The sequence below is a fragment of the Phalaenopsis equestris genome, unplaced genomic scaffold, assembly GCF_001263595.1.
Source record: "Phalaenopsis equestris unplaced genomic scaffold, ASM126359v1 Scaffold233328, whole genome shotgun sequence".
In the NCBI taxonomy this organism is placed as follows: domain Eukaryota; kingdom Viridiplantae; phylum Streptophyta; class Magnoliopsida; order Asparagales; family Orchidaceae; genus Phalaenopsis; species Phalaenopsis equestris.
The window spans coordinates 1-15201 of NW_018251278.1; the positions used below are offsets into that span (position 1 = coordinate 1).

Genomic DNA, 15201 nt, shown 5'->3' on the forward strand with positions numbered 1-15201 from the left:
CTTGTGGATCAATTCACATTGACTCTAATACTTATGCCTACAATTAACCATGTGTGGTTTGCAACTTTTCTTCTTAAATGTGAGCCTTGCTCAGCTAACCGCACAGGAATAGTTATTTACCATCTCTTTGAGCAAACTAATGGTTTTAATATTCATGGTTCAACATTTTTTAATTGATGCATTAATTATAGTTTCCAAAGTGTTTTTATTATCCTATTATTTAGCTTCCATTAGAGTTATTTGTGAATCTCTTTAAAAAGAATATTTCTGAAATCCATCAGTCCATCCCTTTCTTAATATGTTGTTTGAATCATAGTATTTAGGTACTAATTTCAATTTTTAGCCTCAAACCATTTTGTCCCCTTAAGACATCATGTTGATAGAAATAAAGGGTAGGTATTAAATATTGGAGGCACATAATAAAAACATCACGTAAAGAATAATGACAACTTTTGATTTTTTCTTTTTTTCCCAAGGATTAACACAAATAATTTTTCCTAAATAAAAAAACCAAACTTACTCATGATCTTTAATTGTTTTATGCAGTCCCGCAAATCTAGTTCTTCGGTTAATCTCCTGCACATCAGCATTCCGACGAAGCTCATCTCCTTTCTTTTCCCCAGATGATAAGTGAGAGCATATAAAGCAAAATTGTGTTTGGCCTACGGACATGCTAACTGAGATGGATCCCTAAAACATATTTGAATATATTAGTTTAATTTTCTATATATTAAAATATTAATTTCACAAAATTGAATGCATTTATTGTTGGCCAAATGAAAAAGATGGCAAAAAAAGGTTTATATGTGCATGGCTCTCAAAAAGTTTTTTTGAGTTTTAACAAAATGGAAATATTTGCAAACCATTCCAAAAAAAGTATAAAAAGAAAGAACTTAGCATTACCATATTATGTGTGTTAAATAACTAAAAAAATGCTATAAAATAAAGTTGATAGAATACAAGTATACATCATATTGGTAGATTAACACAAGTTTGTTATTGAAATCATTCTTGGAGCTTGGAATAGTTTATTGGGTAAAGAAAGAGCAAAAACAGTTATGTATGACTCGATAAAGCCACTAATAAGATGGCAGGAGTGGTCTAGCGATTATGCCGTCTCCATTGTGATATGAAGGCAAAGGCTTCAATACACAGAACAGTCTCTTCCGAATACATGGATAAAACTGCCTACAAGAAGCCCTCCATAGAACGTCCTTTGATGGAAGCTTCATGCACTAGCGTATTGTCATACCCCGCAATCTTTAAAGAAATCGGCAAGACAACCATGAGGTGGAAGATTCTAGATAAAGGAGAGCTATCCAAGAACCTCTAGAAGATTCCGCCTCATTCTAGAGAATGATCCAATGATAAACTCAAGAATAACCTAGAAGGATCTAGGGCCATGAATATATATACGAATAGTGTAGAACACTCCAGAAATTAGGCTACTCTAGAATATTCCCTTGCATTTAGAGGGTGCTATAAATAGGAGTGTCTCCCCTCATTTGTACTCATCCAAGAAATCCTTCCAAGCTTTGAGCATTCAAGTGTTATAATCTTTCTTTTTTAGTGAAGTGTTCCTTTCTCCAATACTTCTCCCTACTCCTCTCCTTAGAGTGCTTTGTGCTTACAAGTCCAAGAGTTGTAATGGATAGGCTGATTTAGTGTCAATGAAGAGCGTTAAAGCCACACGGCTGACTAGAGATAAGTTATTCCATGATAGTTGGAATCAAATCCAGGTTTGAAGGTATGTCAAAGTGTGTTAAAGAGAACGTAATAGAGTCCAAAGCCACTAATGTAGAATCATCTCAACAAGGGCGAGGTCCTTAGGAACAACGAGATCCAACTGTATCCAAACCACATGGGATGTCCAAGGAGATCATGCACTGCTTTGATTTGCCCCTTGCTCGGGTGGAAGACACAATGAATGACATGAAGGCTCAGATAGAAGATCATGACCAAAAAGTTGATGGACTCGAGGAGTAGGACATCAAAATCTATTCGACGATCAAAAGTATGATGCTCCAAATGGAGGAGTCTTTAAGGGATCAAATGGCTAAGATGCAGAAGGACATGATGGGGGAGCTCCAATAGGTACAAAGAACGCATGAAGACGAGATGAGCGGCGTACGTGCTAAGCTTGGAGAAGATGTGTGGAGACATTTCGCTATGCAAGATGACACTAGCGGCATCCACAAACAATCATATATTCGAAGCCAAGCATATTGAAGTACAAAAACCAAAGCGTTTTGGAGGATCTCGCAACGCGAAAGAATTGGACAATTTCTTATGGGGACTTAGATCAAAACTTTGGAGCGATGGGGATTACAGATGAAGATGCAAGAATTCAATTTGCAAACCTTTATCTCTTAAACATTGCTATGTTGTGGTGGAGAAGAAGGCGTGGAGACAACAAGAAAGGTATGTGCACCATATCCAACTTTGATGAGTTCCAAAGGGAGCTAAAGAGGCAGTTCTACCCCGAGAACTTAGAGAATGAGGCAAGAGCCCGATTGCAAAGACTCAAGCAAACGGGATCGATTCGAAAATATATTAAAGAGTTTACCAGCCTGCTCCTTGAAATTTCTGACATGTCTGACAAGGTTCTATTCAACTTCATGGATGAACTCTAACAGTGAGCAAAGACTAAGCTTAGGCAGCGCAGAGCGCAAGATCTCGCTATTGCCATCGTCCTCATAGAAAGTTTGGTTGAAGAGTCTACAAAGTCAAGAGAAAAAAAGAGCAACTATGTCAAAAGTGAGGAAGACAAAGATCAACACAAGGAAGAGACCCCTCGCGACTATCCAAGGCAAAGGACAAAGGGAAGTCCAACGACAACAACAAAATGAAATCACACAGCAACTGCTTTCTTTGTAGAGGACCGCATTGGGCAAGGGATTTCCCTTATAAGAAAGCTTTGAACTCTCTTCTTGCAAGCCATCAAGAGGATGAAGGAAGCGATATGGCAGCACAAGTGGGAACAATGCAACAGCTCAACGAGATGCACACCTCTTCAAAAACCCCGAAAAAAAGACTTCTCTTTGCGGTGGTGATTATAAGTGGGACACCTACAATAGCAATGATAGATACGAGAGCTTCTCACAACTTCATCTATATTGAAGAAGCAAATTGATGGGTAACCGGAGGAGGAGGTTCCACTAAAGCAATCAACCTAGCGGTTAGGCCAATTCATGGAATGGCCAAAGGAGTGAAGACCTGTGTCGGAGATTGGTCAAGTACGCTGATTTTCTTCATCATTCCTATGGATGATTTCAAGGTAATCCTTGTTCAAGAATTCTTGGACCAAGTGAAAGCGCTCCCAATACCATTTGCCAATAGCATGTGTATCATGGACGGCAATCAAGCTTGCCCAGTACCAACATGAAGGACTTGGAAGCAAGAAGCCAAAATACTACAGCACTTCAATTCAAGAAAGGCATCCGACAGGAGGAGGAGAGCTACTTGGTTGTTCTTCATAACCCTGATGAAGAATTGAAGCCCCAAGAAGTCATGCCAAGGGAAGTGATGGCAGTACTTGAGGAGTTTAAAGATGATTCAACACCAGAATTGCAAAAAGAATTACCACCAAGAAGGGAGATTGATCACCAAACCGAGCTGGAGCCAGGGACTAAGCCATCGGCAATGAGAGCTTACTGTATGGCACCTAGAGATGGCAGAGCTGGGCAAACAATTGAAGGAGTTGTTGGAGGCAGGATTGATCTGGCCATCTGAATCCTTATATGGTGCTCAAGTTCTATTTCAGAAGAAAAAAGATGATTCTCTGCGAATGTGCATTGGACTACCGGGCATTAAATAAAATTATCGTGAGAAACAAATACCCAATTCCTCTCATCGCTGATCTCTTTGATCAACTAGAGAGCTCAAGGTACTTCTCAAAATTAGATCTCCGATCAGGTTACTACCAAGTGAGGATAGCAGAAGGAGATAAACCAAAGACCACTTGTGTGACCAGGTATGGGTCGTTTGGATTTTTGGTTATGCCTTTTGGGCTATCCAATGCTTCTGCTACATTCTGCAACTTGATGAACAAACTATTCCAACCATACTTGGATTAGTTTGTTGTTGTCTACTTGGATGACATAGTGGTGTATAGCAACACACTCCAAGATCACCTGAGACACCTCCGAGATGTATTCAAAGTACTTAGAGAAAATAAGCTATACATCAAAAAAGAAAAATGCTCCTTTGCCAAACAAGAAGTGATATTCTTAGGGCATGAGATAAAGGATGGAAAGCTTATGATGGAAGAAAGCAAGATCAAGGCCATCCAAGAATGAGAGCATCCTACGAAGGTACATGAGCTAAAATCCTATATGGGGCTTGTAAACTACTATCGACGATACATTAAGGGCAATTCTGCAAGAGCTGCTCCATTAACAGACCTTCTTAAGAAGAATAAGTCATGGGAATGGAATAGCAGGTGTCATGAAGCATTTGAAGACCTCAAGAAGGCAATCGGTGAAGAGTCATACTAAGATATGTGAAGTGCATACTGATGCTTCTGACTTCACTATAGGAGAGGTACTCATGCAAGACGGACGCCCAATTGCCCATAAAAGCCGGAAACTTAATGAGACGAATTGTCACTATATAGTCCAGGAAAAGGAGATGACGGTCATCATACATTGCCTTAGAGTATGGAGACACTACCTACTTGGCTCCAAATTCAGAGTCAGGCAAGATGGCAACATTTCTTGGCGGAATTTGATTATATCTTGGAGTATAAGCCAGGAAAGGCCAATATAATAGCAGACGCACTAAGCCGAAAAAGCAGAACTTGCAAGGATTTCATAAGTTTCCAGCTCCCTAATAAGCGGAATCAAAGAAGGATTGAACTCTGATTCACAAGCCCAAAGTGTTATCGCTCTGGTGAAACAAGGAAAAACTAGAAAGTTTTGGATTGATGAAGATATTATCTACACTAAAGGTCGATGCATCTACGTATCAAGGTGTGGCAACTTAAGAAAGGAGCTAACCAAGGAAAGTCATGACTATTTATGGGCCAAACATCCAGGTATGAAGCAAACCCTATTATTTCTAAAAGCAAATTATGATTGCCCAAGGATGAAAAATGAGGTATAAGAATATGTTCGCACTTGTCTTGTCTGCCAACAAGATAAAGTTGTCCTTCAACAACCAAAGGTGTTGTTGGAACCACTACCTATTCCTTAGAGACCTGGGAGAGTGTTTCAATGAACTTCATCACCAGCTTGCCAAAGTCAGATGAGTGTGGAAGCATCCTAGTCATGATTGATAGGTTTAGCAAGTTTGCAACATTCATTGTTGCTCCCACTAACTGTATTACCGAAGAAGCTGCAAGGCTCTTTCTCTACAACGTGGTAAAGCTATGGGGAATACCACAAAACATTGTCAACGATCGAGATCCTCGCTTCGCTGGGTGATTCTAGACTGAACTATTCAAGATGTTGAGGTTAGATCTAAACTTCTCTACAAGCTTTCATCCTCCAAGTGATGGACAAACTGAGAGGATCAATACCCAATTAGAGTTATATTTGTGTCACTATGTAAGCGCAAATCAGCAAAATTGAGCCAAATTGCTGAATGTTGCACAATTCTCTTTTAATTTACCAACAAGCGAAGCCACCAAGAAAAGTCTTTTCGAGATAATCATGGGAAAACAACCGATGACTCCCCTCTACCTTACAACCAGCTATGAAGGAAAAAGTCCAGCAGCCTTCAAGTTTGTCAAGTCTTGGAATGAGCAAAAGGAGCTCGCTCGAGCAACATTACACAAAGCCGCAAAGAGAATGAAGAAGTGGGCAGACAAAAAGCGGAGGCACATCGAGTTTAGAGAAGGAAATCTAGTCCTTGTAAAGCTTCTGCCCCAACAGTTCAAAACATTTTGAAAGGTACATAAAGGATTAATTTGATGATACAAAGGGCCTTTCGAGGTAATGAAGTGGGAAATGTCTCTTACAAACTCAACCTTCCACCAAAACTAAAAATACATCCAATCTTTAATGTAAGCATGTTGAAGCCCTATCATGAAGATATGGAAGACCCTTCAAAAGGGATTTCCAAGAGAGCGGCTACAGCCGTAATCACCTCCTTTGATAAATAAATTGAAGAGATATTGGCAAATAGAGTGATCAGATGACGAGGGGTGCCAAACTACAAAGAGTATCTCATCAAGTGGAAAGGATTGTTTGATAGTAAAGCTAGCTAGGAGCATGAAGACTCACTGTGGCAGTTCAACGAAAAGATCCAGCAGTACCAGGAGAATGGCACAATGAGGGCATTGCGAGCATAAGTGGGGGAGAGTGTCACCCCCTCCCCCATCTAGACAACATTGCAATGGATGATTCTAGCTGGAGAAGAGCTATCCAAGCAACTCTAGATGATTCCACCTCATTCTAGAGAATGGTCCAAGGATAAACTGAAGAATACCCTAGAAAGGTCTGAGGCCATATATGTATATAAGAATAGTGCAGAACACTCTAGAAACTAAGCTACTCTAGAATATTCCCTTGGACTTGGAGGGGGTTATAAATAGGAGTATCTCCCCTCATTTGTAACCATCCAAGAAAATCTTCCAAGCTTCCAAGAATTCAAGTGTTGCAATCTTTCTTAGTGATATCTTTCTTTCTCCAATACTTCTCCCTACTCCTCTCCTAAGAGTGTTTTGTGTTTACAAGTCCAAGTGTTGTGAGGAATAGGTTGATTTAGCGCCAAGGAAGAGCACTAAAGCACCATGGGTGGGTAGAGATAAATTATTTTTAGATACTATGCCCTTCATACCACTGGTAAAGATTAAATATACTTCCAGGAAAGGTTTTCAAATGTTTAGAAATTTCATATTGATAATTTAAATTAATAGTCATAAAAATCTATGATAGCAAAGCAGAATCAACAAAACACAATCATAAATTCTCAGCAAGGAAGAAAAGAAAAACGCTAAAGTCCAACCAAAGAAGACAAAGTAGAGACAATCAAAATCATCCATTCATGAACAGGCAGTTGTCAAACAAAAGCAAGAAACAGGTGATTTTCATATCCTTGACAAGGAAAACTAATATTTTCATGTCATCAAATTAGCATGACAAATGGCGTTTTCTTTTTTAAAATGATTTCAAAGATTGATGATTAGTTATCAAACTGTATAAGACAAGTGCATATCAACAAATTAAAATTGATATGGAAATATAAAACAAACAGAAGCCTAACCTTGTTTCCTATATATCCCATAGCACCAACACCAACAGAAGACACCTTCACGTTTTGAATAATCTTTTGAAGGTATCTCCGAGCCCATATTGATATGAAAATGCCAACCATTTGTTTTTTTATGATCCTCACAAAAGACGATCTTTTCTTTGCACGGAAAATGACACGTGGATCAAACTCTTGTATCGATCCAAAGTATAATGAATCTTTTTTATCTCCCAAAGCTGAAGCGAGTGGACTGCAAGTCTTAAAAGACTTTGATCTTAAAGTTGGACTATCTGAAACACGCCTGGCTAATAGTTCCCGTGGTTGTTCTGGCCATGCCAAGCCAATCTTTTCTGAGCCCCAACATGTTTTAATTAGCTTGTTTTGTTGAGAAATTGGTGTTTTGGGAATTATGTCACTGTCTATCATACTAAAACGATGACACTTATCCAACTTTTTCATTGATAGCCCGTTCTCAGTGCTAATCCCATTGAAATCATCACAATCATTCATGGAATTATTGACTTGTTGGATCATTTCATTGTCACTTTCATTATCAGTTTCATGCAAAAGCAATTTTTCGATAATGGCAGAAGCATCTTCAGAGGGCTTGAGCCTTGAAGGAGAAGGAGGATCACTGTAGCATTTGCATGTTGGTTTTCCCGTTTGAACTTTGTTCAGTGACTTACGAATGAGATTTTCCCATCTTGGCACTGGACTGCAGTCTTCAGCACCGAATATGTTCCCCGCATTCAATGGAACAACCTCCTGAAAGCTGCAATTGTCTCAGATATGTTATATATGTTGGAAAATAAAACAAACTTGTAATGTTCAAAGTGTTTCACTATACTAACTATACAAAATTACAACAAAATTCCAAAGTAGAGGCGAATGAATTAGTAATTGCAACCAGTTTTTATCTAATAGGAAACAAAACAAGGAAAAGGGTTTATGATATTACCCAAGCACATACATATCAGCAGGTTCATTTGTATTTAGCCACTCGTCAATATCCAAGTCATCATGCGGAACTTTCCCCCCAACATTCCATGTACCAACACAAATCCTACGAAAAAAAAAAGGTCAATTAGAAGAAGTTTAGATTAGAGTTAATAAATGTTCATTTATGTTGGAATTGACTATGATGGTTAGTTGAATATAGATTTATGATGCAATTAATGAGTATACGAATTTAGTTTCAAAAAGAATTTTGAACATTGGTGTATTGCAAAAAATTTTATTTTGAGTATTGTATACATTTATAATGTAATGAAAAGAGAACAATTACAAACGAATGAAAAATTCAAATAGCAGTATGAAATAGAAGTCTTAAAGTTAATGTAACTTGCCTTATATCCTTGGCATCAATGTATTGTGCACGTAGGGTTTCAGAATTTCTCCTCCTTAGTATGCAATAAGCCCCCTCTGACTTGTTATTAAGTAGCAAAACTTCAGCTTACTAAAGAAGCATTTAATGATATAGAAATTAATATCATCATAGTCAGCAAGATGTCCAATTTCATGACTTTAAAACTAACACAATCTAATCATTTTTGTTTTTTTTTTCTATTTCAATGATTCCAATTGAAAACATAGATTTTATTGTTTGAAGCACTATAATTAAGAAATCTTTTTAGTACTTCAAAATATTAATGCATTTTTATTGGTGACATAAAGAAAACGAAACCAAGCAATAGGACCTTTTTATTCAATCCAAAGTAGCAAGAGAAAGTGGTAGTTGAATGAAGCTTAGATAGGACTAATGCAATAAAATTGTATAATCTAGAATCAACACCACATGCAACACCAAACAGGGTTGAATGGTAAATAAGGATACTGTGAATCAAAGGAATATCAAAGTTGGGCAAGATACACCATTGACAAAATTAATTTTTAACCTAAAAGATTAAGTTTGCGGGTGAGTGCCAACCACTTTTTATTTTTACAACAATATATTTTCAAATATATAATCTAAAAATGAAAACAATAATCTCACATGCCTTAATAGAAAGTGATGCAGTTGAGAACTCAAATAGGTTGGATAATACTAATGATTATGATACAGAAGAATTGAAAAGTTGGCCACACAATTGACAAAGTTAGAATTTAAACATTATTTCATTCCTTAAACTCAACAATCAACAATAAAAGGAAAAAAAGTTAACAAACCATAATTGTTATTTTGTTGTATGCAGATTATTTGCAATGAAGAGTAAGAGTTTATCATCTTAGCATTGTATGCAAATTTTGCACACAAAAAAAACAACCAAAACATAAAACATTAATGATTATTTATGTATAAAATTAAAAAAAGGAAAAAAAAGGGAGCTTAGACATGTTAAAATAGCTCCATTATTTCAACTAAAGATTACAATGAACCTCCTCGATTGTTGAAAAAGATAATATCATAAAACCAGAACTATAGGAGTAATTTCTGTGATAGTGGTTGAAAACGTTTAATGATATTGATGATGACAGGCGGAAGGTGGACATAAATATATGAATGTAGGGATAGAAAGTAGTGTTAATTGATGGTGGTGTAAAGTTTAATATTTGAGAATGATTGATTACAGGCACCGGCTTCAATTGACGGTGGATGATAATGTCAATCAATGACATACATAAAACATAGAGTCAAATATGTCAGCGTAGATTAAAGCCAGAAGAAGATATCACTGGATTAAGAACACTAATACAACAATAACAAACCATATTCCCACTAAGTGGAGTCACCTACATGAATCTTTTTTCTCAATTGTGTCATATTGAGTGTCATATTTTCAATTAATTCTAATAAATTATGATCGTTTTTTATACAACCTGCCCAAGTCTTTTAAGACTATCTCTATTTTTCTTAACATTAGTCAAGTTTAAATATCCACTCTCCTAACAGGATCATTAGATGGTCAACGTATAAAGTGGTCAAACCATATAAAATGGCTCTCTCTAATCATGTCTGTCAATGGAACTACTCCAACCCTTTCACGGATATATTCATAACAATTTTTTTCTATAAGTGTAAAGCTACTGATCCACCTAAGCATTCTCATCCCAGCATGACTTAATTTTATGTTTCTCTTTTACAAGCCAATATTATGACTCATAAAGCATTGTAGGTCTCACCACCATCTTATAAAATTTTACTTTAAGTCTAAGCGGTACTTCTCTATCACACAATAGGCCCAATGCATTCCTCAATTTCAACTATCCAACTTAAATTCTACTGATAACATCCCCATCTATATCCCCATCACCTGAAAATGGGTGACTATGATTTTCGGTATCAATAGATGATAATTAGATGACAATGATCATTGATGATCGTTGAAGCACACGAGAAGATACTTGTCAACATAATTCAATATCCGGTGATAGTAGATGGTTAATGATAATAGTTAATGTTAGAAGAAAATAGTAGTGAACATTGTGACTGAGGCAGATATTAGCATTGGGACAAATGTTAGACCGTTGCTGCTATGAATGCCCTCTTAGTTGAAGAAAATATCAGGTCATTAGGAAAGGATGACGATAATTCACAAAAAGCAAAACCTCCTAAATGAACAACTATGGTTCCAAATTGCTGTTAGACTTTTAAAATAGGTTTACAAGTCTCCCCACTAAAATATCTCAACTGTGCAAAAAATATGCCCATAATAGAAATACTTATGTCATCTCTATGAGAGTGTTAGATCTCAATTAGTGGGTTTGATAGGTCCCTTTAATCAACTTTCATTTTGAGGACATCTTAGTGCCTTCATAAATTTGGATTTGAGCAACCTTGATTCCTCTGATCAAGATGATCGTTTCAGTTATAATACACAAATTCAAAGGACTTTTAAACCCTCCAGTGACCGCAATAAATTTCCATCAATGTTTTTGTGTATTTGATCTAAGTTAGTTGGATTTGGATCTACACGATTTTAGTTAGGTTGAACTTTGTCAAGTTGCACTATGTCACTTACAAATTTATTGAAAATGGAGTTCAACTGTTCTTGTAAAAAATTCGAAGTTTATGCTTCAAAAGACAAATTTTTAGTGGGCACATAAAATTTGCTTAGCTTGTTAATTATTACAAATATTGCAGTATTTTATTATGGTCCCTATTGCTTTTCATGTAGCATATTCTTGCTTTCTAAACCTTTTAACCATCAAAATAGTCATCAAAATGCATCTACATAGCGCCTAACCTAAATTAAACTAACATCAAATTGCTGTAATACTAAAATGCCAATGAACAAAACAACTTTAATCTTAAACTAACATAACACAGAAAAGCAAAATGAAACTTGATAAAGAAAGCCCTTTTTTAAGAAAACAAAAAAGATTTTTCACCCCAATTCAACAAAAAAAAAAGGATTTTCCAAACTTCAATAAAATAAACCAATCACATACCAGAAATGGCGAGATAATAACCCTATAAGAATATTTCGATTTCAAAACCACGCCTGTTTCACTTCTAAAGCCCGTAAATCACACAAAATTAAATTAAAATAAAATAATCACCATATGCTATAACCCATCAACCAATATCAAGAAGAAGAAATCCCACCGTGTGAGCAAGCACATATATGGAACAAGCAAAAAATATATACAAAAAATAAACTGAAAAGGCATTTTTTATGCTTACCCTGTTCCTCATCCTCGTCATGATAATCAGTATTGCTGTCTCCCTCATCTGCGCTGAAGTCAGAAACCTTACTTTCAAGGTTAAGCCATTTTTTGAAGATAACTTTTGGCCATGAACTCTGAAGTAAAAAAGTACTTATAGTTAGAAGAAATGTCAAACTCCTCCGTTCTACTCCAAATTAAACAAAGAAGAAGAAGAAGAAGAAGAAGACGAAGAAGAAGAAATTAATATCATACCTTTGCCTGCTTCCTTTCAGTTCTCGAGTGGTGCCACATTCTGAGAGAGAGAGAGAGAGAGACTCTGTTTGATTGGATCGGATGGGGTGTTTATAGTAACACAGTGAGAACAGGGAGGGCGGCTAACAAATTCTTCGAACGCATGGAAACTCGTCGTCATGTTTTGAGCGCCGCGGCGGGGACTACTTATTTCGGAGTTAGAGCGTCATTCGATCCAAAATCGAGGTCGGATGTCATTTTTGACTCGGATCCTTCTTGGCTGGCACAGTCGGCCCCATCAACAAAAAATGCACTCCCGCTAAAAGCAAAAAGCACCTTAAGCTGGCAATACATTATACATATAAAATTAAAAGTTTAGGTATTAAATATAAAAATAATTTATTTTATCTGATTCCAATCCCGATCCGAACCGAGGACTAATCGAAATTGAATCAAAATAAATTGGATCATTTAATTTGGCTCGTAGCTCGGCTTGAATTGTTCTATCCGAGCTAAAATTTAATCCGATTTTCAGTTGATTTACGATCTTCAGGCCAATTTCATAGCCCTATTTCAAACACTAGTTTCATATACGTCCGCACTAAATTCAATACTTCTCTAATTCAAGCAAAGAAGTTCCAACTTTTAAAATAGTATTATTAGAATAGAAAATATTTAGTTATAAAATATATCATTTCTTTAATATTTTAAATTTTATTTATTTTAAAAATGCATTTTGAAGTTTATTTTGAATCGAAGTAATGTATTTTTGCAACTCGCATGAACCTCTCAATGATGAAGCTACTAAAACTTCACTCTTCCTAGTAATTCTTTTGGGGCTAATGTGACACTGTGCAAGTAATATATAATAAAGCTCCACATTGACAATTCCTACTCTATAACAATCTTCTATTCAAGATTAATAATATCGTATTTTGAGTTATTTATGTTTTAATGCATAAATTGCTAACAAGTTTAGGTTATGATAATAATGAGATGAAATGTGTACGCTATAACGCCAAAAGCGGTTTTCAATTTAGTTCAATGAATTTGGATGAATTTTAAAGAGGTACTTGTAGTGACCATTGGTTATTTTCAGATATTTATAAAATACGGTCATTGGCTGGTCGAAAAAGGGGGGCTTTAAAGGGTGTGTGAGTTAGTATGGGTGAGATTGTATAAAAGAGGAGAGTCCTTGATTGCGTAAGAAGTGTTTGGAGATATCTTGAAAGAAAATTCAAGAATTGCTTGGAGAGGAATCTAAGATAAACACTTGTGTTTGTATTTAGGTTTTTTGTTGATAAGACTTAGTTTTAAATATAAAATATGTTTTGTTGTGTTATCCCCATGAATTCTAAGTAGTTTTCTTTTTATTTTTCCTAACAATAAGAAGTAATCATGTAGAGGATTCAATTTGTTCAAAACTTCTTTTATTCCATAAGTTGTGATGGTATTTGCACCGATTCTTCATTTACCTTGCAAATTGGTCATTTATGAGGTTAAAATTCTTTGAGAAACATAATAACTCGGGAGGGTTATGATTTCACCCAACTAGTGAGTATCACACTAACCTTACGAGGAGGGAAAACACAATCTAAGGAGAGTGTAAATAGATTGGGAGATAAGTCTTGATTGACGTAGAATTGGTGTTTCTAGGGTGATAGGCTAGATCCTTTACCAATTTGGTCTAAAGTTGGAACAAAGGGTCCCATGTAAGTCTTATAGGGAGGGCCCAATGGATAATCTAGAAATGGCAGACTAGAATCTACTCAGCACTACCACAACAAGTTAGAACTTACTTTAGATTAGTCAATGCTCTTCATACACTCGGAAAAGAGTAAAGAAGCAAATATGCTCCTATTTGTCACTACACAACATTTAAACTTTTAAACATTTTTTAATATAACATTGATTGTGAATTAATTTCAAGGGGAAAGACTCATTACATAATTCAAACTTTTCTACATTTAATTATTTTATAATTTTTGCGTTTGAATTGTTTCTAGAATTAAATCTTGCATACATTTAGTTTTATTCTTTTTGAAACACTTTGTCGGCACTATTTTGGTTGGAGGAGTTGCCCGTTGGAAGCCGTCGGTCACCAGAATCGAAATTCCGTCGCCCGCTTCGGAAGGACATTTTAATTTATATATATATATGTATATAGTTTAAAAAAATATGAAATCAAACTGACCCCATATTTTTCATAGTTTAAATGAAAGAACACTATACCTCAAACCCTGTATCTATTCCGAAGGATAAGCACAAGACTTGAGGATGAGACTCGATCAAACGATTTATATTAAGTTGGGTTCGGAAAAGCTTCCTATTAGGCCAAACCCTTATAGTTATTTACATCATAGATGACCGAAGTCACATAAGAAAACTCTCGATAAAAATGTTGGGATATCATCTTTAAGGAGATCAACGGATTTGGAATTTTTAATGAAATCGAAAAAAGTGGTGTGAAAGGGGATTGACTCAAATTTGGAACATTTTGTTTTGGAATCCAAAGGAAGAGACTAGGTGATGTCATAGATCCGGAGGAGAACCTCGGTGACTTCCCTGACTACCCTATGGTTTGGCTTCAAATTAGAGGAGAAATATTTAAAGGTTTTATCCTGCCAAATTTTATTTATTTAGGGCTTGCATTCTTGTAAAACTATCACACAAATAACTTGGAAGATTTGAGAATTTAGGTCATGACGAACGACAACCTCGGGATCCTAAAATGACTTAGGGCTTATATTGTATAGCAGAGTCGTACAAAAGCCTAAAGAGGAGTTGATGATTTATGTTGCACTAGGCGGAAAAACTCAAAGTCTTATGGCTTGGTTGTTTAATTCTAAGGAAAAAATGGTTTAGTTGGTGTAGACATGTTTTGCTTTTGAAGATGGTTGTGCTGCCCACAATGTTTTCTGCAAGTTCATCATCGTGGCTAGTTTAAGTTTTCTAATATGTCATGCCATGACGTCAAATCAAGTGTTCCTAAGGGTCATGGTTATTTAATAATTATGGGGCATATTAAACTTGATTAGAACAACACCGATTAGAATTCTATGGTTCCCTCATTCCGGTACCACTATTTTTCATTGGATTCATTTAATCCAAATGAATTTACTAAACTCAACTTAATGAGTTCCATACTTTCATTTAGACCGTGGGAAA

The 15201-nt window shown here is 36.0% G+C and overlaps 1 protein-coding gene across 3 annotated transcripts; it reads right to left on the reverse strand.

The window, feature by feature from the left end:
• Window positions 1-520: 520 nt before the first annotated feature.
• LOC110038626 (type IV inositol polyphosphate 5-phosphatase 3-like) lies at window positions 521-12326 on the reverse strand (the record flags this gene model as incomplete). Of its 3 annotated transcripts, none has more annotated exon segments than XM_020743516.1 (6): window positions 521-690; window positions 7207-7966; window positions 8153-8257; window positions 8541-8620; window positions 11819-11871; window positions 12055-12326. In XM_020743516.1, coding segments are annotated over 5 exon segments (1163 nt in total), but the record flags the coding sequence as incomplete, so codon positions are not given.
• Between the last annotated feature and the right edge of the window lie 2875 nt (window positions 12327-15201).